The sequence below is a fragment of the Mus caroli genome, unplaced genomic scaffold, assembly GCF_978045245.1.
Source record: "Mus caroli unplaced genomic scaffold, Mus_caroli_1 scaffold_2, whole genome shotgun sequence".
Taxonomy (NCBI): domain Eukaryota; kingdom Metazoa; phylum Chordata; class Mammalia; order Rodentia; family Muridae; genus Mus; species Mus caroli.
The window spans coordinates 24,566,018-24,591,202 of record NW_028227257.1 but is presented as its reverse complement, the minus strand read 5'-3'; the positions used below and the strand labels follow the sequence as shown (position 1 = coordinate 24,591,202).

Genomic DNA, 25,185 nt, shown 5'->3' with positions numbered 1-25,185 from the left:
CTGAGTTCAAGGAGATCATTTTCAGGGACACAGGGAATTTGGGGACAGCCTAGGACAGTCTTGGAAAGGGGGTGGATGTTGAGCAGACAATTTTCCAAGCAAGAAGACCCCAGTTCAGATCCACAACACCTGTGAAGCTGGCTGTGCCGGTGTACATCTGTTACCATGGCACCATGGGAATCAGAAATAAGAGGATGCCTGGGATTTAGTTGGCCAGTCAGAGTAGCTAAACTGACAAGATCCCTGTTCAGTGTCTCAAAGATCCGAGAGAGAGAGAGAGAGAGAGAGAGAGACAGACAGACAGACAGACAGACAGACAGACAGACAGACAGACACTTGATGTGAGTGTCTGGTCACGCACCTGCACACATGTGCACATGCTCAACACACATACACACCATTTTTAAAGAGAGCTGTTCACATAAAAATATAGTGTAGAGATAACATTTTTCTCATACTATTTAAGATTATACAATGTTGGAAGCATTCTCTTTGCTGAAATTCACACAAACACTTAATTGATCTACCAGTATCCTGGAGAGCCTCGCCATCCCAATAAGACAATAACAAGAAGTAAAGTTGTAAGGACAGTGGGCTGGAGAGATGGCTCCCCAGCTAAGAGCACTTACTGCTCTTGCCAAGGATGCAGCTTCAGTTCCCAGCATCTATGTGACAGCTCCCAGCAATTCTTAACTCTAGTTTGAGGGAATCGAATGCCCTCTTCTGACCTCCTCAGTAACCAGGCACACAGACACATATGAGGCGAAACACTCATATACATAAGATAAAAGTAAATTAGAAAAATCTTTTTAAAAAAGAAAAAGAAAATCCTGATGTCATGTTAGGGAGATAGCTTAGTGGGGGAAGTGCTCTCAGATCAACCATGAGCATGGAGGTGAAAAGTGAAAAACCCAAAGTACATGAAGTCGCTGTCTTCACGAATGTCCGTGCATGTGCACAGATACATGGGGGCGGGGGGGGGGGTAGGGGGGAGATTCGGAGATTCTCATGTCCTTTTTTAAAACTCCATTTTTAAGTTTATGTGAATTTTTATTTATTGTATATGTGAATTTTTATGTGAATTTTTATTCTAGGCTCCTGACAAATTACCTCAAACTTTCATATATATATTTATATATATACACACACATATATGTATATACATATATATATATATATCATATACAAACACACACATATAATATATATATCATATACAAACACACACACACATATATATATGTATATATATATATATATATATATATACATGTTTGTAGTCCACATCTATCCTGTGCTAATGCCTGTAATCCCAGCACGTTGGAGATAAAAAGCAGGATCAGGAGAATCTGGAGTAAAAGCCACCCTTGGTCTAGCCTGGGCTACATAAGACACTGTCTCAACAAACAAACAAACAAACAAACAAACAAACAAACAGATTCACATCATCCAGAGGGTCATAAATTGTGACCTTATAAATTTTAGCTTGTTCAAGGAAAAACCCAGAGAAGAGCGGAGAGCCGCAGCCTAATCCTTCAGAGTCAGCTCGAGAGCCGCTCCTTCCGGTGGTGAAAATTTGAGAAATTTGAAACTTATGAGAGCAATCTTGGTAATTCCCTAAGAGAGTCTACCGATCGTGCAGGCCAGGCCTCATCCATCTGCCTACCCAGTCGGCTTGGTTTCTCTACCAACTGTTCCTTCGCCCACCCACACTCTCCCCGGGAAGCTCAATTAAGCTGCGCCTTGATGGGATTTGGTTTTCCAGGTCAAGTTACTAGGCCTAGGTTTCTCTGTGTCCCCTGGGGTTAATTCTGAATTAAATCCTCATTAACTCTTTCTATAGAGTAACCTCAGTGCATCCCCTTCTCTTCCATCCTCCCCTAACCTCCATGTCAACACCAATTTCAGATCCTAAGACTCGGGAGAAATATAGGGAGCACAGACCACAAAACTTGTGGCCTCTGGGACGAGTCTGAACCTACTGGGCTGAAAGCAAAGGGGTAAGATGGGGAAGGCAGCTACCAGGGACTTCTGGGGGTCTTTAAAAATGTCTCACAGCAATGCTCCTTGCCTCTGCCATTCAAGGACAGGAAAGACATTCTGGCCTGGCTTCCCTTAGGGGAGCTGATTCGGAGTAGAGTCACTTGTGCTGTAAGTAGGAGGAACCGGCTGTCTTTGTCCTGTTGGCTTTGGGGTTCTATCTCCTTCTCCTTCTGTATGGTTCCCTTTCAGGTAGCCTGGGCTGCGGGAGACCTGGTTATGACATAAACCCGGGTCCTAACTTGTGCTGCACTGTGGAATATGCTCTTCTCTCCTGCTTGCTGCTTTTCACTCCTTTTCAATGTAGATCTATCAGCATCTTGCACTTGAGACAGAGTGAAATTTGGAATAATGTTTATAGAATGATCAGTTGTTCTCTTGTTCTTACATTTTAAGTAGCAAACGACAGGCTGCGGCAAGCTTCCTTGGTTAGATGGCCTTTCCTCTTTGGTGGGATGCGTAGGAATTCAGTTGGCAACTTTGTTTCCAGGTGAGGAAAGACGTTCTTCCTCGTTTCTTGGAAAGTTAAACGGATCTATTTGATCCACAGATGGAGGTCAGAGCTGTTAAGAGATTAACACTAAGGATGTAAGCAGCATTTTGCTGACTAGCCAAGTATCTCCCCCGCAACCCCCAGTTCTCTTTACCCTGCTTTGCCATTCCCTAGCAGTAAAACCATAAAAAGCATAGTATTCTAAGAAGTACTCCTTGGTGTCAACTTTGACCCAGAGTCACACTGGAATGCTGCTTTAGATTTTCTTCAAGGAGTTGCTTGTAGGATCTGCGTTCAACCCATTCATACAGAGCAAAATTTAGCACTTAGGAATCCATCTGTCTGATTAAATTAGTTCACTTTGTACTCATTACAGTAAAAGCCAATCACCCAAATGTCATTTATTGCAACCTGCCTTTGCCTTTACATATGTTGAATATTTTTAGACTTGATACCCAGTTCGACTAAATGTCCATTAGATGGAAGCTTGAGTGATGCCTGCAACTGTGGCTGAGTCTGCTGTGTCTCAGTGACATTGGATATTTGTTCCACTGTTTGCTTTGGAGAGGCATGGGTGGCTGAATGGAGGACACATTAATGTCACGCTTGGTTTTCTTTGTTTGAGGGAGATCTTATGGACCAAGAGCATCTCAGCCCCAGCATCCAGTGCTCTGGTGGCGCTCATGTTTCCCCCAGAGGTCTTGTGTGTATTCTGAAGGTTCGCTCAGCTGACTCTCTTTGGTCTGACTTGATTCTTTCCAGCAGGAAATTGCATCTGCCATCCAAGCCTCCTCCCTCCTTCTGCTTTAAAGTTGTGGGAGCTGCTGAGAAGATCACTGACTTTGGCCACACTTAGCGAGTTCAGAACACCCTGCAAGTGAAAGGAATTGAGAGAGGCTGGACATGGCACTAGACATGGCGGCCAACCCCTTCAATCTCTATGAGTTCGAGGCCAGCTTGGTCTACATAATGAGTTCCAGGTCAGCCAAGGCCACATCGTGAGCCCCTGTCTCAAAAAAAGAAAAGAAACAAACCGGATATGAGATGTATGCTTGTGATCCCAACACTTGGAAGGTAGAGGCAGGAGAACCAGAAGTTCAGTCATCCTTTGCTATGAGACTATATCTCAAACAAATGAACAAGCAAATAGATGGAATTCAGAAAATCAGAAGAGAGTATGACCACGAGGGAACAGAAATAGAAACATGGCTTCTAAAGGTGATAGGTGGGCAGGCTGAAGGGAATGGAGTATGGGGTGTTAGAGTGGTCATTTCCTCAGCTCCTACCAGCAATGTATTCCCTGTACATCAGGAATGAGTGTCTGGGATCTGGGAGACAGATTCTGCACTAACAAGCCTGGGTAACTCTCATCATTCTGTTTCTTTTTGTTGTTGGTTTTTTTGTTTGTTTGTTTTTTGTTTTTTGTTTTGTTTTGTTTTTTCGAGACAGGGTTTCTCTGTATAGCCCTGTCTGTCCTGGAACTCACTCTGTAGACCAGGCTGGCCTTAAACTCAGAAATCTGCCTGCCTCTGCCCCCTGAGTGCTGGGATTAAAGGCGTGTGCCATCATTCTGCTTCTTGAGAAAGGCCAGAGTTTCAAACCTTCTCTGCAGTTTGAACTCAAGGGTCTTTAAGCCAAGCGTGGGTCTCAGATGAATCCTAAAACCCCAAACTACCTGAGGACACGGGAGAAAAAAAATAACCTCGGACTCATTTTCTCCTATATGCTCACTCAATAATCAACAGAAGAACTAAGTGACAGATATCAGTGAGTGGCCCTCCATGTACCAAGCAAGCTAACAATTCTGAAGCAGACTCCAACCGGGTGTCTTTTAACTCAGTTGTGATACTCTTAAAGGCAGTGCCAGATCCCACAGTTAAGGGCATGTCCAGATGGCAGTCCTGAGCCTCAGGTTCTTTTGTCCAGGGTTTAACCGCCCATCGAAGGATTGTCCCAAACCCCTCCTCAGAACTCAGGAGTATCATTAAGGTACTGCGGTTTACCATAAAGGATGTCACACAGGATGCTGATGGACAGCAGAGGAAGAGGTTCATGGGGGAAGACTTAGGGGGAAAGACACACAGCTACCAACCGTCTCCAGGCGTACCACCTTCCAGGAACCTCTGTGTGATCAGCTGTCCAATGTTCCCTGCACCTTGTTCTGCGGGGCATTTGTTACGTCAGCATGATGGATGAACTAGTTGCGTGGCCAACTCTCCTTTAGCTGCTGTCCCCTGGAGGAAGGGCATGGAGCCAAAAGATCCGACGAATGACTTCTGTCTTGGTCCCTCCCTAACCAGCCGGCACTCTGCTTACAAAAAATAGATGCTTCTTTCTGCCGTTTCCGAGACCTAGACTTGTATGCAGGAAGCCAAATAGATGTCTTACAACATCGCTGTTAGGTTTTAAGAAGGGAGAGGAGCCAGGATGCAAGAGAGAGGTGCTGAGTCAAATTGTCTTCAGGCAAGCGGTTTGATTATGCGGAAGCAATCAGTATAGCAGCGTCTGAAATAAGACTCTTCAGTGTTGCCAGTGCAAGGGGCTGCTATTCTTGTGTGTGTGTGTATGTGTGGTGTTTGTTTGTTGAGACAGGGTGCCCCTGTGTAGCCCTGGCTAGCCTGGAACTCACTATATAGACCAGTATGGCCTTCAACTCACAGAGATCTACCTGCCTCTAGCTCCTAATGTAAAAGTGTCAGCCATCACCCGACAAGGCATCTTGCCTTAAGGTCTCTGAGGGAAAGTGAGATCTTGCATTTGGGGGAAACAGGCTGCGTTACCATGTGACTGTACCCCATAATAGAAGATGAAAAGAGGGCCACATGTGACTTGGGCAACACGGTAGGCGTCATTCTTTTTCTGGGTAAGGGGCGTGGGGTTTGATTAATGTGTGATCCAGGCTATGTCAGCTGCCTTTGACTCGAAGGCAGCAAAGGCATTCGGTGTGCTTCCACCCTGCTGAAAGCCCTCTCTGATTAGAGCCTGCTACTTAGCCTATGTTCTTCAATAATCACAGCCCCCGCAGGCACGCCATTCCTCTTGGAATCCGTTAGGCACAAGGATTAGATTAGTCAATTTAGTCCAGACAGAGCGGTATTTCTCAAGACCATAAATAATTTTAGTATTGTTAAAAATATATCCTGGTAAGAAATAGTTTATTCAACAGTATTTCAGACTTCCTGGTGGCTAAGGCCTATAATTCTAGATATTTGGGAAGCTAAGACAAGAGGTTCATGAATTCAAGGTCAGCCTGGGCTACAGAATGAGTTCAAGTCCTGTCAAGGCAACTGATTTAAAAAAAAAAAAAAAAAAAAAAAAAAAAAACCCTGTCTGGAAATAGTTAAAAGAGATCTGAGGATGTAATGTGGAAGTAGAGTACTTGTCTATCATGTGCAAGGTCCTAGGTTCGATCCCCAGTACTAAAGAAAAGAGTGCTGATATAGAAGAGAGAACTGTGCTCAACTCTGAATACAGCAATGACAACTGAATAAAACAGAGTTAGGAAGATAATGAGGAAGATAATGGGTGAAAACCGCCCAGAGCCTCGGTTCTCACCCTGAGCCTCAACCTCTCTGGGGATCGAATGACCCCTTCAGAGGAGTCACCTAAGACCATCGGAAAACACAGATATTTACATTATGATTCATAACAATAGAAAAATTTCAGTCGTAAAGTAACCATGAAATAATTTTATAGGTGGGGGTCGCCACAACATGAAGAACTCTATTAAAGGGTGGCAGCATTAGGAAGGTTGAGAACGACTTCCTTAGAGGAAACACCAACAGTAAGGAGATTCGTGTTAACATTATAGAATATTTGCTAAAGGCGGACAAGGGGGGTTAGGAGCTTAGGAGGTATCAGACAGTGGGAGGTTGCTAAACTGACTTGACAGGACTCTTACTAAACCTGGGTTAGGGAAGACCAGAGGTCAAGATCAAAGCCCTGATAAGTAAACAGGCCCAGAGGGACCTAGCTGAAATTTTGATTAGGAAGAAAGTCCTAGGAAGAAGTCCTTCTCCTTCCCACTCTGCTGCTTGGCTCAGCTGAGAAAGAGAGAGAGAGAGAGAGAGAGAGAGAGAGAGAGAGAGAGAGAGAGAGAGAGCCCTGCTTCCTTCTGCCAGCTCCTTCTGACTGCAGACATCAGATTTGGCCTCTCAACCAGCAGACACATTTCTGACTCAGTCTAATCCCTGATGAGGGGGCCAGAGAAGCGTGCTTCTCAGAAGGGGAGCCCCATCCCTGAGAGCCCATCCCTGAGAGCCCATCGGCAGCGAGAGGAACTCTTCTTTCGCTGGCACCTCTTCAGTCATCTGACAGACAGCGTCCCCTGTGTGGATAGAGCTGAAGGAATCCTAGATGCAGGCCTCCAGAAGAGAGCAGCTGTTCTGGTTTTGTTTTGTTTTAATTTCTTCCATAACAAGCTGGACTTGGCCAGGACAGCAAACTACAGCCTGGAGAGGTTTTGAGTTGTTCTGGTTCTCATCTTTGAGACAGAATCACACACAGCCAAGGGTGTCTTTGAACTATATACAGCCTTCGCGCGCGCAGAATGCTGGGATTGCAGGTTCTTTGACAGCTTGCTTTGTTTCGTTGTGGGAGATTGTTTTTGTCTTTTTGTCTTGTTTGAGGCAGTCTCACTGTGTAGCTCATAACGGCTTCAAAGTCGTGAGCCTCTTGCCTACCCCGCCCCCCCCACGTGTGTGTGTGTGTGTGTGTGTGTGTGTGTGTGTGTGTGTGCTGGGATTGTGTGCAGAGGAGGAACGTCGTAGTTTCTTGGGCTGGTGATCTTCTTCCTTCCCTTACACTTCAGGAAAAGGGCGGAGCTAATCTCGTAGCTCTGGAGTCAGATTTAATATTGACTTCGTCCTCTGCTGTGATGCTTCGGTAACCTTGTGCACTGAGTTCCCGTTTCCACCATGTGATAGGTAGCTTTTACATTTTTGTCTATTTTTCAATGTGCATGAGAGAGTGTGGCATATGAGTGTGGAGATCCAAGGCTATCTCTGGGAGTTGGTTCTCTCCTTCTGCCTTGAGGAGGCAGGGCCTCTCTTGTTCCTCCTGCTGCGCTGTTCTCCAGGCTTCTTAGCCCCGAGCCTTGGCTAATTCTGTCTCCCACCCCCATCGCTCTATATGCCCGGGTTACAGATGGGGCAACACAGCATCCAGCTTTGTAGATGGGTTTCAGAAATCAAACACAGGTCTTTAGGCTCGCACAGAGAGTGCTTTTACCCACTGAGCCATTTCCTGTGTGTGTGTGTGTGTGTGTGTGTGTGTGTGTACACGCTACACATGCACAGTCGTCCTCAGAGGTCATAGGAGGGAGTTGGGTCCCCTGGAACTGAAGTTATATAATTGTGAGCTGAAATGTGGGTGCTGGGAACTGAACCTGGTCCTCTGCAACAGCACCACTCTTAACTACTGAGTCATCACTCCCGCCCCAAGCGCTAGCTATACCTTTTGAAGAGGGTTAAATGCATATAATTGCCTACAACAGAGCCTGCCATGTAGAAGGCTCTCAGCAAATGGTAGCTACTATGATTCACGATCCTGTTTTTGTTGTTGTTGTTTTGTTTTGTTGTGTTGAGTAAATAGTTTGAGTTTTCTTACAACGGGAGCACACTACAACGAGCTGGACATCTGTGTTTCTACCTTCCCTCCTACTCTGCACCTCCATTTCCTTATTTGTCGAACCAGGGTGGAGAAACCCAACCAGTGTGTCTTACAAATCACAATCACCCTGGAGCTTATTTAAAACAGGTCTCTTGAAGCTGGGGATGTCAGTCAATGGTAGAACGTGTGGAGAATGCAGGAAGCCTTGGGTTTGATCCCCCAATATTGCATCAGCTGGGTATGGTGGTACAGTTCTATAGTCCCAGCACTTGGGAAATAGCGGCAGGAGGATCGGACTTCCTGATTATCCAGTTTCAGGTCACCATGATTTACAAAACAAGCTGAGTTGCTGGCAGTGGTTCCTGCCTAAAATCTCAGCTCTTGGGAGACTGAGGTAGGAAGATGGCTGTGAGTTTAAGGGCAGCCTGGACTACCAAATGAGTTCCAGGTCAACCTAGGATAGAGGGAGGCTCTGCCTCAAAACAAAACAATGCAAAACAAAAGAGGGAGATGCCTCTTTGGTTGTTTAAGGTTCAGTGATACAGGGCTTATCTAGACTGCATGAAGCCCGATGTTCAATCTTTAGTGAGCAGGGGCAGAGGAGGAATGGAATGGATTAGAGAAAGAAGGACACTTTATATTTAATAGTCAAAGAAGGAGACGGTAGGGGTATCAGAGCTGGTCAGCGATCCAGCCATGTAAAGGGGTGGAGGAATCAGACTCAGTGCCAGGGAGAGAACACTAAGGGTCGAGGGCAAAGCTTTGAGAGACTGGTATACCCCACCAACAGAAAGTACCATGTATCTGTAACACGATGGTTTAGAATGGGACTCTATCAAATGAACTCAAGGAAAGTAGTAAGGCATTATAGGAAATGAGGATTTTATTTCAGGGACAGTAGCAAACCAGCTCGGTGGTACCTGCACTCTAGCACTTGCAAGGGGATCAAGAGTTCAACCCTAGTTACTTTCCGGTTTCCTTTCACCTGGATGCCCATGGTTGATCTGAGAGCACTTCCCCCACCAACCTATCTCCCTAGCATGACATGAGAATTTTTTTCTTTTCTTTTTAAGAAGATTTTTCTAATTTACTTTTATCTTATGTATATGAGTGTTTCGCCTGCATATATGTCTGTGTGCCTGGTGACTGAGGAGGTCAGAAGAGGGTGTCTGATTCCCTCAAACTAGAGTTAAGAATTGCTGGGAGCTGTCACATAGATGCTGGGAACTGAAGCTGCATCCTTGGCAAGAGCAGTAAGTGCTCTTAGCTGGGGAGCCATCTCTCCAGCCCACTGTCCTTACAACTTTACTTCTTGTTATTGTCTGATTGGGATGGCGAGGCTCTCCAGGATACTGGTAGATCAATTAAGTGTTTGTGTGAATTTCAGCAAAGAGAATGCTTCCAACATTGTATAATCTTAAGTAGTATGAGGAAAATGTTATCTCTATGCTATATTTTTTATGTGAACAGCTCTCTTTAAAAATGGTGTATATGTGTGTTGAGCATATGCACATGTGTATGGAGGCCAGACAATCACATGAAGTGTCTGGCTCTCTCTCTCTCTTTCTTTCTTGGATCTTTGAGACACTGAATGAGGATCTTGCCATTTTAGCTAGTCTGACTGGCCAGTACATCCCAGGCATCCTCTTGTTTCTGCCTCCCAAAGTGCCAGGCAGGGGAACAGATGTGCTCCGGCACAGCCAGTTTTCACATGGATAGTTGTAAGCTTTTGGTTAGTCACTCAGCTGTAACTTGTAGGATTGGGCTAACCAATGACAGAAAAATTACAAGCTCAGATGTCAACAAATTTCTCATGCTTAGTTGGCCTTGACTTTCTAATGTTTCCCACCAGTCATGACTTAGGCTGGTTTTAAAAATCCCTCAGAACACTGGGCTCCATGCCTTGAATTGTCGCTCTTCAGACCTGCTCCTAGGGAGGCAATCTTGAGAAGTGAGCGGCATTTATGGTCAGGGCTTCTCCTTTTTGACAGTCCCCTCTTCTCTTAAATGTCCCCTTCCCAACCTCAGCAGAATGTGCCCTCCTGACAGCATTCCACAGGACACTGCCCTTGGGAAAAGAGAAAAAAGTAATCCAGAAACAAACTGCTCCCAGTTTAACCGCGTCCGAGATCATCTGTCCTATCACCTCGGGGACCCATAAGACACGCTGTGGCAACTAGGTCAATAAAGGTAGATATGATATTTTGAGGTGGGATAGCCTTAAGTTCCATTTTATCCTGGGTGCAGAGCTCAGTGGTAAGGTACTTGCCTGGTAACACATTAGCTAGAATAGCTTGGACCTTCTGTGACTTGAATCACTAAGTAGCAGGATTTTAAACAATGTAAGTGGGCTGGCACAACATAGGAATCTCAGGAAAGACAGTGCTCCTGTCTGCAAAAGCTGAGAACCCAGAGGGGCTAGAGAACTTGAGCAGACTCCTGAGGGGAAAGGTAGAACTTAGAGATGGAGACAGAGAATAGCCATGACATCCTCGACAAGGTAGAAGGGGTCTCAGTGGCAAACTGGAAGGTACTAGAACAGACGTGCAGAGCTCTGCCCTCGTCCATGTGTCCAACAATAACTGTAAACAGTGATACTACAATTGCACATCAGCGCATGCCTGACAATGGCCTATTCTGATTGATGTGGACTGATCTTGACCTTTCTCTCCCCTCCCCCACTCCTTTGCTACCTGCGCAGGCTGGAGCCTCCTTAGGGGTCAGCGTGCTTCGTTTTGCTTTAATTATGCTGTCTTTTCGTTTGTTATGTCTCCCAATCCACAGATGCTAATGGACCTCACATTGAATCATCTTTGTCCTCCATACTTGCTTGTGTCTAATTATTTCAAGCATACTCATCTGAATGTATTATGATTATCTCTGGTCCTTCCCTTGGATTGCTTAGTTTTTCAGGAGTGTGTGTTCTCCGTAGCTTTAATGTATTAGTGTCATAATGGTGCCATTTGAGCTCACACGGGTGTGTGTGTGTGTGTGTGTGTGTGTGTGTACATGTGTGCTGGTGCTTGCAGACTCTAGAAGTCAAGGTCTGGTTTCTTCCTCTATCACTGTCTACCTTTTTTTTATTTTTTGTCTTTTGTTTGTTTGTTTGTTTGTTTGTTTTTTCAAGACAGGGTTTTTCTGTGTAGCCCTGGCTGTCCTGGAACTCACTCTATAGACCAGGCTGGCCTAGAACTCAGAAATCCGCCTGCCTCTGCCTTCCAAGTATTGGGACTGAAGGCATGCGCCACCACTGCCGGCCTTAATTTTTTTTTTTTAAGACATGGTTTTGCACTGAACTCAGAGCTCACAGATTTGACTAGACTAGAGGGCCAGCAAACCCCAAGGGATCCGACTCCCTTCATCTCCCCAGCCCTGGGATCACAGTCACAGGCCGCACAACTGGCTTTTTACAGGGTGCAGGGATCAGGTCCTCCCTCTGCACTGGAGGGACTTTACTGAACCCCAACCCGCAGACCCCCAGACAGAAAGTCTCCTGTAGCTCTCACCCTGCTGTGCAGCCTAGGCTGGGCAGCACACCCTCTGTTGTGGTTACAGGCTATCACCACTCCTGGTTAACATGGTGCTTTTTGTTGTATGATTATTAAGTTGCCTCTAAAGATGTGTCTGAAATCCAAAGATATTTTAAGCAACTTGCAACATTTGAGCAAATTTATGATTTCTCAAGCTTTACAGCTTTGGGGAAGAGCATTTAGCTTGACTGTCACAATTTTGGTTTCATCAGCTACACATTAAAGCTATTTCTATAATTAAAAACTCCATGCTTTAGGCCACACCTCATTCTTAGCAAAAACACTGCTATTTTTACCAGAATAGTCTGCAAATCATTATCTATTTCCAGAAATCAGGCTTATTCTCAGAGGGGAAACCCTTGCCTTCAAGAGGAAGGCACCATGACTGATCATCTCTGAGAAGCTGAAGTGTTGTTAGTCGGTGTCAGCCTGCTACCCTGTGGTACAGCAGTGGGCACATCACTATCTAATACTAACATACATGAGGGCTTGTACAGAACCATGGATCTTTATATCCAGTTGCAGAACCCTAGATTCTAAAGCCTGCACCTCCTCTCTCACCTTTAGTAACTCATTTGCCATCAAAATCTGACTTTACCTGAATTCATTTGACAACAAAGTCTGTTCTGAATCAGAGATTAAATTCAAAGTCTTTATCCTGCTTGTTATAAATATTCCATTTTTTTCTACTGTGGAAACATCAATTTTTTTGAGACAGAATCTGGGTACACCTAGACCCCTTATATGTGGTTCAACATAATATATAGGTGATAAAACTGTTTTTCAACAATCCACAAAATTCTAAAACGTGTCTGATCTCAGGGTCCTAAGCACATCTGTTTTCTAGTTCTGTATTATGAAACCTTCTCCCAACACCCAAATATAATTAATTATTCTGAGGCCTTATCTTTCAAACTAATTAAAATATTTTACAATAGTTTAATATTGATTTTTAGTCTAAGCTTAAGTTTTATTAGACTAAATCTTTGTCAATTCTATGCAGCCTAGGATAACAGAAAAAGCTTCAAAACATTGTACTAACTAGTTATGATGCAGACATTGTACTAACTAGTCATGATGCAGACATTGTACTAACTAGTCATGATGCAGACATTGTACTAACTAGTCACGATGCAGACATTGTACTAACTAGTCATGATGCAGACTGTTTTTTTTTTCTTCTAACAATCAAAACTTACCAGTCGTGGGTGCTGGAGAGATGGCTCAGTACTTGAGAGCACTGACTGCTAGTTCAATTCCCAGCAACCACATGGTGGCTCACAACTATCTGGAATGGGATCTAATGCCCTCTTCTGGTGTGTCTGAAGTCAGCTACAGTGTGATCATATACATAAAATAAATAAATAAACAAACAAACAAACAAATAAATAAATAATTCTTTAAAAAGAAAACTTACCAGTCCTGAATCTTGTCTCATTAGAACCCAACCCTGTATTAATCTAAAGTCCTATACATTAAGGAGAAATATTATTGGTTAATAATAGCACAAACTACCTTTCCAAGATCATACCCGCCCTGTTTGTTTGTTTGTTTGTTTGTTTGTTTGTTTGTTGTATGTGTACCAGAGGTTGAGGTTCATGGTAGTTGGCTTTTCCTACTATTCTCCACTTTACCATTATTGTTGTTTCTATTATTATTTATTTTATTTATGTTTTATATCATTATTGTGACTTTGTTATCGACAGGGTCTCATATGTAACCTGACTGGCCTGGAACTCACTTATGTAGACCAGGTTGACCTCAGGCTCACAGAAATCTGCGGACATCTGCATTACGAGTGTTGAAGTTAGAGGTGTGCACCACCACACCCAAATTCTACTTTAGCCTTTGAGACACAGCCTCTCACTTAACCTGGGCCTTGCTGTCTGACTAAACTGGCCAGCAAGCTTGAGGACTCTCTCTGGCTCCCCCTGCACACAGCCTTCACCTCAGCTCCAGGACTGCAGGCAGGCTCCCCCAGCTCTTAAGCAGATGCTAGGGACTCCCTCCCGCTCAAGTCCTCATTGTTTGCACAGCAAGTTCTTTGCCCACTAAGCCATCTCCTCAGCTCCTTCTTTATGTTTAGATTTCCTTTTCTAACTATTCCTCAGGCAGTCGTGTGTGGCGCAGCATAGGTGTGGAACCTCAGAGGAAAGTTCTCTTTGCAGTCAATTCTCCCACCCACCTTTGTAAATTCCAGGGATCAAATTCTGGTCTCCAGGTTTGTGCCTTTATCCGCTGACTGAACCACATATAAAGGTTCTCTTTATTTATTTTTTTGAGACAGGTTCTCACGTGTCCCAGACTGGCCTTGAACTCAATATGTATCAGAGAAAGAAAGATCTAGAATGCCCAATGCTCCTGCCTCCTGAATGATGATACTGTAGGTATGTGTCTTTATGGAGTGGGAAGTAGGAAAATTCAAGTCCCGTTTGTTAGACAAGCAGCTCCCAACTAAGTTACATCCCAGCACACATCTGCTTTTTAGTGTCAGACTGCCGTGTGTGTGTGTGTGTGTGTGTGTGTGTGTGTGTGTGTGTTTCTTACATTCTTTTGGACAAGCAGGAATCTTCTTCCCCAAGTCTTCCTTATGCTGGAATTACAGGCATGTGAGTCCATGACTTCAAATGTAAAAAACAAGTTTAAGATATAGTTCAGTTTGCCGGGCAGTGGTGGTGCACTCCTTTAATCCCAGCATTTAGGAGACAGAGGCAGGGGGATTTCTGAGTTTGAGGCCAACCTGGTCTACAAAGTGAGTTCCAGGACAGCCAGGACTACACAGAGAAACCCTGTCTGGAAAACAAAACAAAACAAAACAAACAAACAAACAAACAAAAGATATAGTTCATATGTAGAGTGCTGGAGAAGGCCCTGAGGTACCTCTCCAGCCCTACCAATAACACAAAACAAAGCAAAAACAGGAAAAGCCGTTAGTTCACAGAATATATAAAAGGTATCTGAAATACAGAGAACACAAATGTTGAGAATTCAGCATTAACAGATAATAAGTAAATAAATTTTAATAAAATAAGCTAAGTACTATGGTCAGGCATAAATAATGGGTAGGAAAAATGGGCATGGTGGTGCACACTGCAGTCCCAGCATCTAAGAGGCAAAAGCAGGAGGATTGCTGCAAGTTCCAGGTCGGCCTGATCACCCTGAGTTCAAGGACAAGCTTGACTAAGTATGAGATCTTGTCTAAAGACAAAACGAAACAAAAAACAAACAAGCAAACAAAAACCAAACAAACAAACAAACAAACACGTTTAAAAGAAAACAGTAGGGAAAACGGCCTTCAAACCAGGCCAGGAAGCAGCTAAGCTTGACTAGTTTACTGCTTCTAAACACTCACTCAGTTCCAGTGAGCAGTGGTGTATGTCAACAATTAACAAAGGAAAAATGAGTCTGGGAAGATGGCAGGGAGTAGGCTGTAGGAGTCCTACAGTCCAGCAGCAGCCTCTGTTCAAAGTGTCTTCCTCTCTCCCATTCTTATTCCTTCCATCCCGTGTGGGCTCCAGAGGGAGTTTCCCCCCCTCTGGTGCAGTTCTTATTAAGTCTTTTTCCCACCCACAACCCTTCAGTCATTTTCAGTTGGGAACGTTGTAAGCTTCTTACCATCGCATCGACATTTACAAGTCTCATCCCTTGTCTACCTGCCACCGCAGCAAGCCTTTCGGAGCTTCTCAATTGCAGCACCCCCTCTGCCTCGGGATATCCCTCATCCCATATATCCTTCAGCACTCTTAGCAACAGTCCCATAATTGACTCTTCTCATTCAGATAGCCAGTTGTCTTGTCGAGACCATACAAATTTATTACTCTTTGTCTAGAGAATATAAAAGCATCGTGCTTTGGGCACTTCTTCAGACTTTATGCTCTTGTGAAGATCCCCATATACACAGAAATTTAATAAAACTTTATGCTCTTTCTCTTATTAATCAGTTCTTATACAATGAATATGGGTTCCTAGATCCAGCCAAAGAGCCCACATAAGAACTAAGAGGGAGACGAAAGGACCCCTCTCCCCTCCACCCTCACATAATTGGAAAGTGATGCAGTCACGTATGTCCAACCACAGATCTGGCATTGAGCTTCACTGTCCTACCTACTTTATACAAAGAACTGTGTCTAACTGATGAGAAGAGCCTCTGTGAGCAATTAAAGAACAATGAGGTACTGAACAATGTCCATGGCATTGAATTTAAGAGCAGAGTGGGGTTCAAAAAGGGAGAGCATCCTCTTTGGGTTGGCTGAAAGAAAGACATGCTAGAGCCAAGCCAGCCTTTAGATGGGGCCCTGGAGGAAGGATGAGACAGAGCCAGGAGCAGCTGAGAGAGAGAGAGAGAGAGAGAGAGAGAGAGAGAGAGAGAGAGAGAGAGAGAGAGAGAGAGAGACGATAGATGAACAAGGTGGTCCATGATGGAGAGGAAAGCAGGGGATGCAGGCAGTGTGAAGACCATCCCACTGAAAATGAGGCTGGGAAGAGGGTGGTGGTACACACTTTTAATCCCAGCACCCAGGAGGCAGAGCCAGGCAGATCTCAGCCTAGTCTACAGAGTGAGTCCCAGGACAGCCAGGGCTATACTCATGAAAAGCACATGAGTGAGGCTGGGTTAAAAGACAAGGGGATTGTTTGGGGGAAAATAAAGTAAAACTTGGTGAGAAAATGGAAAAAGGAGACAGAAACCAAGATTCTTATCTAGGGTAGACAGTCCCTGATGAAGGCCACAGTAGAGTCTAGTTCTGCATTTACTTTCCATAGGCAAGGCCACGTGTACCTACCTTGTGAGTGAGGGAAGCTGGGAGAGGGGTTTTCTATCAGTGCAGATGATTCTGCTCAACACTCCACTCAGAGAGGGTCTTGGAGGGTGGAAAGAGATAGTTGGCTCTGGAGCAGGTGTCTGCTCAGCCAGTCTCAGCTGGCTGAGTCTCTGCGTCTGTGAGGCTTTCACTATGTAGGCTGTGATCATGGTGTTCAAAAAAAAAAAAAAGGAATTTCTTTTGTAAAATACAAGCTCTAGAGGCAGCCTAATATACCAGCTTATTCTGCTCAAGGTTGAAAGGGGACATCAAAGACAAGATAGAGGGAGAGATGGGAGAAGAAAAATATCAGCCACTATTTGCCATGCTGGAGAAAATTTGAACTCCGGCATTTGTTTCCTTTTTGGTTGAAGTCTGGTTTTAGCTCTAAACCACCTGTGATATACCATGCTATTGCCGGTGACAGCGAAGTACCTTTAAGATGCCTTGGGTTAAAAGCTGGGTACAGTGGCTCCGACCTGCAGTCCCAGCACTCTGAAGTCAAGGTCAGCCTGGGAAACATAGTGAGAGCTTGTTTACAAACAAAAATCCAAACCCAAAACAAATCACTCCCTGCCCAAAAAATGCCTTGGGTTGAGAAGAAAACTCTCAACTCATTCTAGCTTAAAACAACAAGGGAAGAGTCCAAGTATAAGATGATTTTCAGGCAAGACCTAATCTAATGGCTTCTGTGTTATTTTTTTTTTAAATGCTGTTGGCTAGGGGATGGGGTTTTAAGGAACAGCCCAAACTGACCTTGAACTCACTATGTAGCCAAGGATGACCTTGGACTTCTCATTCTCCTAAGTGTATGCCGCCACCCCCAGCTTGTGTAGTGCTGGGAATTGAACCCAGGGTTCTTTACTCTGCCAGCTGAGCTACCCACCCTCCTCTCACATGCTCTACCTGTCAACGATTGTTCTGAGGAGTTAGCCTGTATGTGAGTGCAGACCACAGATGTAGTCCATTCCTCTCACTTTAACAGGAAAGAAATTGAAGCCCTGACAAAAAAAAAAAAAAAAAAAGCAGTCTTGCCCAGAGTTGTACATCTTCATTAAGGCTGAGCCAAGATGAAAAACCCAGTGGTCTGGCCAGTGCCCACTCTCAACTAACTAGGCTTTGGGAGAGCAGTTTGGTGGCAAGCTTATGACAGGCAGGGCCCGGTGGTGAAAAAGAAGATCTGAGGCCATCAAAAGAACTGTCACTGGGGCTACATGGGTGGGTGGACCGTCCCTCACAGTTCCCAGATGATTGGAAGGGGTGGAGGCCAGTTGCTTGGGCCTTCTCCTGCAATAAAATAGACATGCAGAAAACCTGATGCCGACTGTCTTGGTTAGTGCTTCTTTTGCTTCAATAGAACATCATGACCAAAGGAAACTTGGGGAAGGGAGGGTTTGTTCCAGGTTACGACCCTCACGTCACAGTCCATCATCAGAGGAAATCAGGCAGGAACATGGAGGCAGAAGCTGATGCAGAGGCCATGGAGGAGTGCTGCTCTGTGGTTTGCTCTTCATGGCTTACGCAGCCTGCTTTCTTACAGCACCCAGGACCACTACGCCAGGAGTGGCACTGCCCATAGTGAGCTGGACCCTCCCACACTAATCATCAATCAAGAAAATGTACCACAACAGGCTTTCTCACAGGCCAGTCTGGTAGGGACAATTTCTGAATTGAAGTTCCCTCTTCCCAAATGACTCTGACTTGTGTCACATTGACATAAAACTGGCCAGCACACCAACCAATCTGAGAACAAAGAGGAGGAGGCTGGCGCTGGTCAGGGAGCTACACGGGGAGCCCAGGAGTGGATAGGATCAGAATGAGTACTCTCTTCTGATGGTCTATGTGCCTCGGGTGGAGGGAACCTTGGAAATGCAGACCCAGGCTTTTCCAAAACCCAAGAGGGAAATGAGACAGTGGGGTGGGAAGGGGTGGGGATCCAATAGTGACAGAAGGCGTTTGAGGAAAGAAATCTGCTAAAAATCCATCTGCCCCTTCCAACTCAGGCTATAAAGAAGTCCTTTTAGCTTCTGTTGACATGCCTTGACACAATTTGTTTCCTGTGGGTCAGCAGGGAATCTGGTATATGAACATACACTTGTCTGCAGGAGCCTTTATCCTTCGTCCTTCTCACTGAGGTCTAACTTGTTAGCTGTATTCTCTTTACCTTAGAAGAGACCTCTGCCACTGTGAAGCACTCCTGGGGACCAGGAGGTACTTTGAACAACTCTGCCTAGGCCTAAGGTCTCTAGGGACTGTTGCTTGTACAGGAGGGGAAAAAAAGAAAGAAAAGAAACACAGAGAGTCAGTACTCCGCCCTCTGGACAGCACAAAGCAACACAATGAATTCATGTCCCCTTTGCTTCAATCTCCCTCCCTCCCTCCCTCCTTTGTCTTTCTTCTCCCCATCTCTCCTTTTCTGTCATCTCCCCCAATATCAACATTCCCTCGCCTACCCTCAGCCTTGCTACACTTCTGGCCCTGCTGAGAGACTTGTGTAGCAGAGTCAGACCACCAGCCCACACAGAGAGCAGGAAGGCACATACATCCCTTACCACCATCTTCTCTCCCACCCACCACCGATCACCTTCTCTGCCCAACTTAGGCTTCTCAGGATGGATGTCACCCGCCTACTCCTGGCCACCCTAGTGGGCTTCCTGTGCTTCTTCACCGTCCACAGCCACCTGGCACTCGAGGAGACCCTTGGAGATGACAGGAGTCTGCGGAGTAACTCCTCCACGAACTCGCTGGATTTCTCCTCTGTTTCTATCGTGGGTAAGTAGCCTGCCTTGGGACCCAGCCTCTAGGCTCTGACCCACGAGAGGGAGTACAGTATGTCAAGCCAGTTGCCTGGGCTGCCACCACCAGAGCTATGGTGCTTTCTGGCTCACTCCTAGGGAAATACAGAATCCTTGAGTGCTTGGGTCTGGGAAAGCTCTGCACGCCACCGCTCTAATACCAAGTTTAATGTGTCAGAGATCTGAAGAAGTCTCAAGTCAAGATGCTTGGTGGACTTGGTTTTCTTTAGCGTTAGTGACATTTTAATAAATCATAGAATTCCTCAACAAAACAAACTTTAGGTAAACCATGGGCTAGAAATGAGCCTGCAATAAACTAGTCTTGTCATGGGATGGGAAGTTACAGGGAGTGTCTTGGAGATCTTGTGGTTTGATCTCACCTAATCATAAAGGGCTAAGGATGAAGCCAAGTGGCTGAGTGCATGCTTAGCACACATAAGGCTCGATTCAGTTCCTGTAACCAAAATAATAATAACACACATAGTATGCCAGAATTTGTGAGCTCCTGTTTGATTCATGTTTTACAAGTGATGAAGCTGGGGCTTACTGACATCAGTTCCTAATGGGCAGAGCTGGGATGCAAGCAGAGGCGGTTACACATGAAAGCTCACAACTAGCAGCTCTTTGCAGACTTGCATGTCACTGGGCACAGAGATATTGTCTAATCTAGACGGTTCAGGGAAGTTATAAGAGGGGAAAGAGGTGGCATCAATATTCTTTAGTTACTATTGATATACCAGCCTTCTTTATTTTATTTGGTTATTGGTTGGTTTTTGTTTTTATTTTTGTTTTCAAAACAAGGTCTCTTTGTATAGTGCTGGTTGTCTTGGATCTCACCCTGAAGACCAAGCTGTCCTTGGACTCAGAGGATCCTGCCTCTGCCTTCCAAGTGCTGGGACTAAAAATGTGTACCACCATGCCCATACAGGGTGAGTTCCAGGACAGCCAGGGCTACACAGAGAAACCCTGTCTCGAAAACCAAAAAAAAAAAATTATTTTTATGTGAATGGGTATTTATACCTTCTTGTATGCTTATACACTGTGTGTGTGCCCAGTACCCTCAGAGGCCAGAAGAGGATGTTGGAACCCTCTGAAACTGGAGATACAGGCAGTTATGAGTCACCACTGTGAGTCTGTGCAGAAACAAACCAGAAACAAACACCAAGTAATCTTAACTGCTGAGCCACCTCTCCAGCCCCACGTCAGACTTTTTGTTTTGTAAACATATAAAAATTTATCATGATAGAACTCTTTCTGGGAGATGAGAAAACTATTGTCAAGGAAAAGATCATAGCTGTTATATAGGTTTGAGTCAGGTATACATGGTTATGAGATTTAATAATAATAATTAGTAGTAGTGGTAACCGATGTGTCCAGTAACCAAAGGCTGAGTCCATTTTCAGAGGCTGGCAATGTTCTTGCACCTGCAAGAATAAAACTAAAATGGGGGTGCCTGGAGTGATTGAGCAGAGATCAAGGGTTAGCAAGGTCAAACACCGCATCTCTCAACAGATGACACTGACAGGTCCCAGGTCCCCCTCGGATTTATTCTTGGCCTCCCCTCAGAGCACACTGCTCTTTGGGTTTGAAGCCAGGCTAATCAGAACCTGATGGCTTGATTCCGCAATGTGGTTCATCCGGAAGTCCCTCTTTCTCTCCTCCACCCTGAGACTTCCCAGAGTCCCCTCTGCTCCTCCCACTTCACCACAACTTGGGCCCCCAGAAACATCTGGCTTTGCTCCTTCTGTCTTTCTTTGAAGCACTGAACAAGAAATCCAAGAAGATCAGCAGAAAAGAAGCCGAGAAGCGGAAGAGGTCTTCCAAGGTAAGCCTGGGAGTTCTTTTTTTTTTTTTTTTTTTTGCCTGGGAGTTCTTAACTGGGGGTGGGAGACCTGCAAGTCTTGGCTGAGAACTAAATGAAAAATACTTCCTGGCCTCCAGGAAACAAGAACTGAAAACTACCTGAAGGTTTCCCCGGCCTAGAGCCTTAAGGCTTCTATAGAAGCCAGAGAGCCTAAACTCAATGAGCAGAACAGCTGCCTGCAGAAAAACAGTTCCCAATGCTGATTAAGCATTCCTGAAATTGGTCACTCAGTTCTTTTGGATATTTACCTAAACCCCACTGCTGAAGAGCCACTCTTGCTGTATCTGAGTTTCTTTTATTCCCTCCTCCTTTGAAATTCTGGGAACCAAGTTCCAGGGCCTTGTGCAAAGACTGCAAACCCTCCATCCTCCTTGTCCGGAGCCCCCTGAGTGCTGAGAATACAGGTCCATGCCACCGTGCCCAGCTGTTTCATCTGCTTAAAAATCAGAAAGCGGGGTGGGGTCTGGAGAGATGGCTCAGCAGTACAGAGCACTGGCTGCTCTTGCAGAGGACCTGGGTTCAATTGGCAGTACCCGCATGGCAGCTCACAACTGTCTGTAACTCCTGTTGCAGGGGATCTGACACCCTCACACAGACATACATGCAATTCAAATCACCAATGCAGATCAAATAAAACTAAATTATAAAAATAAAAAGGTGAGCCGGGCATGGTGGCGCACGCCTTTAATCCCAGCACTCGGGAGGCAGAGGCAGGCGGATTTCTGAGTTCGAGGCCAGCCTGGTCTACAAAGTGAGTGCCAGGACAGCCAGGGCTACACAGAGAAACCCTGTCTCGAAAAACCAAAAAAAAAAAATAAATAAATAAAATAAATAAATAAATAAAAAGGTGTAAAGAATAGAAAATAGAAGTTGCGGGTGTGGTGATGCATACCTTTAGTTTCAGAACTCAGGAGGCTAAGGCACATAGATCTCTGAGTTTGAGGCCAGCCTGGTCTACAGAGTGAGTCCCAGGCCAGCCAGGGCTACACAGAGAAACTCTGTCTCAAAAAACACAAACCAAACCAAACAAAAAACATTTAAAAATGAAACTACAAGTGGGGTACAGTGGCATGCAGTTGTATTCCCAATACCTGGGAAGCATGGCTATCCTAAACTACCTACCAAGTTCTGAACGAGCCTGGGCTGCACAGCCACTGAAAAACAGAAGTATGATAGAAAACAACATCACTTGCTGTAGCTAGATTAAGAGACTCAACAAAAATAAAACACTGTTAGCTGAGCATGGCAGCACAGGCTTGCAATCCCAGGGGCTTAGGAGGTTGAGGCAGGGGGATCCCTAGTTCAAGGGCTGCTGGAGTTTGCAGCAAATTCAACGCCCACCTAAGCAAATTGAGATGCTGTCACAAAATGAATATTTTTAAATGATGGGGATATAGTGGGGTACTAAAGCTTGCCTGTAACACATAAAGCCCTGGGTTCAATTCCCACTATGGCAAATAATTAATAATTAATAATAATAATAATAATAAATGCTGTGTTAAAGTCAGCTGGATGTTATTATGTGCCAGAGGCTCCTCAACCCTTTAATACAGTTCCTTATGTTGTGGTGACTCCAACCTTAAAATTATTTTCATTACTACTTCATAACTGTGATTTTGTTACTGTTATGAATTATAATGTAAATATCTGTGTTTTCCGGTGGTCTTAGGCAACCCCTGTGAAAGGGTTATTAGGACCCCATAGGGGGTCTTGACCCACAAGTTGAAACAGGCTACTAAAACACACTTTGTTAAAAGGCAGTTAGAATGCATTGAAAAAAGCAATTAAGGACATGCTAGGACCAAACAGAGCCTTCCAAGCCGAAACAGACAGAAAAAAGAATGCTTTCTCGCTGACTGAGGACCATTTCATGATTTTGTACCTATACCTAAAATCATACTACGATAATACAGGTTCCTACACTCTGATAAATAGCAGATTGAGGCATTGTTGAAATGCACATACTATTCCTGTGTAGTGTGGCTCAATTAATTGGATCAACTATAACCAAAGCAGGGAGCACTGACTGAACAAATTACATGTACATGCTAGGTGCTGGCAATACAGCAGTAAACAAGAGATTATAGCTGTGTGGAGCTTACGTCTGAGTGGGGAAACCAGCCTTCAAGTAAATCAATAAAGAAATCTAAATTCTTATATGATACATACTGTAAAGGAATTAAAGCATGGGGAAAGCCTAGAGAGGTAGCATTAAACAAAAAAATTAGTAACCTAGAGCAATGTCCAGTAGAAACACAGTATAAGCCATAAATGTATAATTTTGTATTTTCTAATAGCTGCCTTAAAAGACTAATAATATTTAAAACTCGGTATAAATTATTACTATTTCAACATCTAAAAAAAATTTTAAAGTTACTTTTGTGCAGTCTTTAAAATCTGGTAAACAGCTGTCACTGCACACATCAATTCCAATGCTAAATGTGGACCTAGTAAATTTATGTTTAACAGGAAAATATGTTTACGTTACACTTAAATAGAAAACTCGTTCCTCAGCACACAGGGCCTGACTACCAGTGCTAGAATGTCTGTAGGCTATGGGGTAGCTAGCCCAAAGGGCAGATGCCAAACACAGCGGTCCTCCAGGGCCAAAAGGAAGTTTGTTTCTCCCTAGAGAAATCACTGGGAAGGGCCTTCTTTGGCCACTGGAGGATGTTAACTCTAGAGGACAGGGTGGCTAAGGGAAAGAAGACAGTGAGTGGCCTAACCCAGGAGCAGTGGATAACACGGATGGTGACAGGCTTCAAACCGGAAGGTTGTTTAAAATTGGGGCTAAGTAGGGCCTAAGAAAAGGGCCAGGTCAGAGCTAGGTAAGCTTGAAGATGAAGACGGTGTGCAGGTTGGGGTGGAGGGCAAGGACCCACTGGGATGCCCTGAGCGCATGAGTAGAGGGGGGCAGAGGTCTCTGGTCCTGGACCTCCACAGTACATGAGCATCGCAGGATGGCGTAGCCAGTTCAGCAGTCTTCAACCTCTCTCCTACAGAAAAAGGCTTCGATGAAGAAGGTGGCAAGGCCCCCGCTACCTTCGCCCTGCGTGGCCACCCGCGACAGCTGCAAGCCACCCGCGCCCGCCTGCTGCGACCCGTGCGCCTCCTGCCAGTGTCGTTTCTTCGGCAGCGCCTGCGCCTGCCGAGTACTCAACCCCAACTGCTGACGCAGCTTCTTCGCTGCGCGCGCAGCTTCGGGAACGGGTGATTGGGCGGGGCTTCAGGGTCCCGCGCTTCTAGGCTGAGGGGCGGGTCTCCGTGGGTGGGGCTTGCGGGTGGGCGTGGCCAGTGGTTGTGACTTGTGGGCGCTTCAGAAGACCGGTTTTCTAGGAAACCTAGTGGAAGCTAAAATCAGAATACAGTATTTTTAGGCTGCCGGGGAAGTGTGACTATTTCTTTTAAAAGCCGAAAGCTCCCGGCCGCTTTCCATTATGGAGTCTGGTCCTTGCGGATACCCCGCAGTCTGCGCACGCGCCAGCCACTCTTGCCCATAGGGAAACTACTTAGCGCCTACAGCTGCTGCTCGCGTGGTTGGTGTTGCTGCATCTTAGGGATGGGCACAATGTTGCCAGTTCCTTCCAGCCTGCCAGTGTCTAGGCTGCCTCCAAACTAAGGGAAAGAAACCATTAGGGAACCACCTTCCAGTCTTTTCACCCATTCTCTTAAGCGGGAGCACAAAAATCTAAGATGCGCAGAATTCCATTAGCAGTCTCAGCCGGGTGGGCGGGGCGGAGGGGGGGCGAGACGGTGCCTTTGCAATGGCTTTCTAAATCCAGAAGGATTTGGGTTGAGGATTCCAGAACTTTTTTTTTTTTTTTTTTTTTTTTTTTTTTTTTAGGTTTTTCGTGACAGGGTTTCTCTGTTTAGCCCTGGCTGTCCTGGCACTCACTTTGTAGACCAGGCTGGCCTCGAACTCAGAAATCCGCCTGCCTCTGCCTCCCGAGTGCTGGGATTAAAGGCGTGCGCCACCACGCCCGGCTGGATTCCAGAACTTTTAAGAGGCTCTTAATCAAAGTCACCACCCAAACCCACTCCTCTCTTAGTCACA

General features: G+C 45.2%; 1 protein-coding gene across 1 annotated transcript; it reads left to right on the top strand.

The window, feature by feature from the left end:
* The first annotated feature begins 19,084 nt into the window (after positions 1-19,084).
* Asip (agouti signaling protein) lies at positions 19,085-24,310 on the top strand. Its single transcript, XM_021157007.2, has 3 exons — positions 19,085-19,244; positions 21,028-21,092; positions 24,134-24,310. Exons 1-3 carry the CDS (start codon positions 19,085-19,087, stop codon positions 24,302-24,304), a joined length of 396 nt encoding a protein of 131 aa, XP_021012666.1. The 3' UTR covers positions 24,305-24,310.
* Positions 24,311-25,185: the final 875 nt, after the last annotated feature.

Excerpts from the sequence above, each read along its gene's own strand:
- Asip (XM_021157007.2), top strand. The coding sequence starts at position 19,085 with ATGGATGTCACCCGCCTACTCCTGGCCACCCTAGTGGGCTTCCTGTGC. Across the intron at positions 19,245-21,027 it reads CTCCTCTGTTTCTATCGTGG|CACTGAACAAGAAATCCAAG; the intron begins GTAAGTAGCCTG and ends CTTTCTTTGAAG. Across the intron at positions 21,093-24,133 it reads AGCGGAAGAGGTCTTCCAAG|AAAAAGGCTTCGATGAAGAA; the intron begins GTAAGCCTGGGA and ends TCTCTCCTACAG.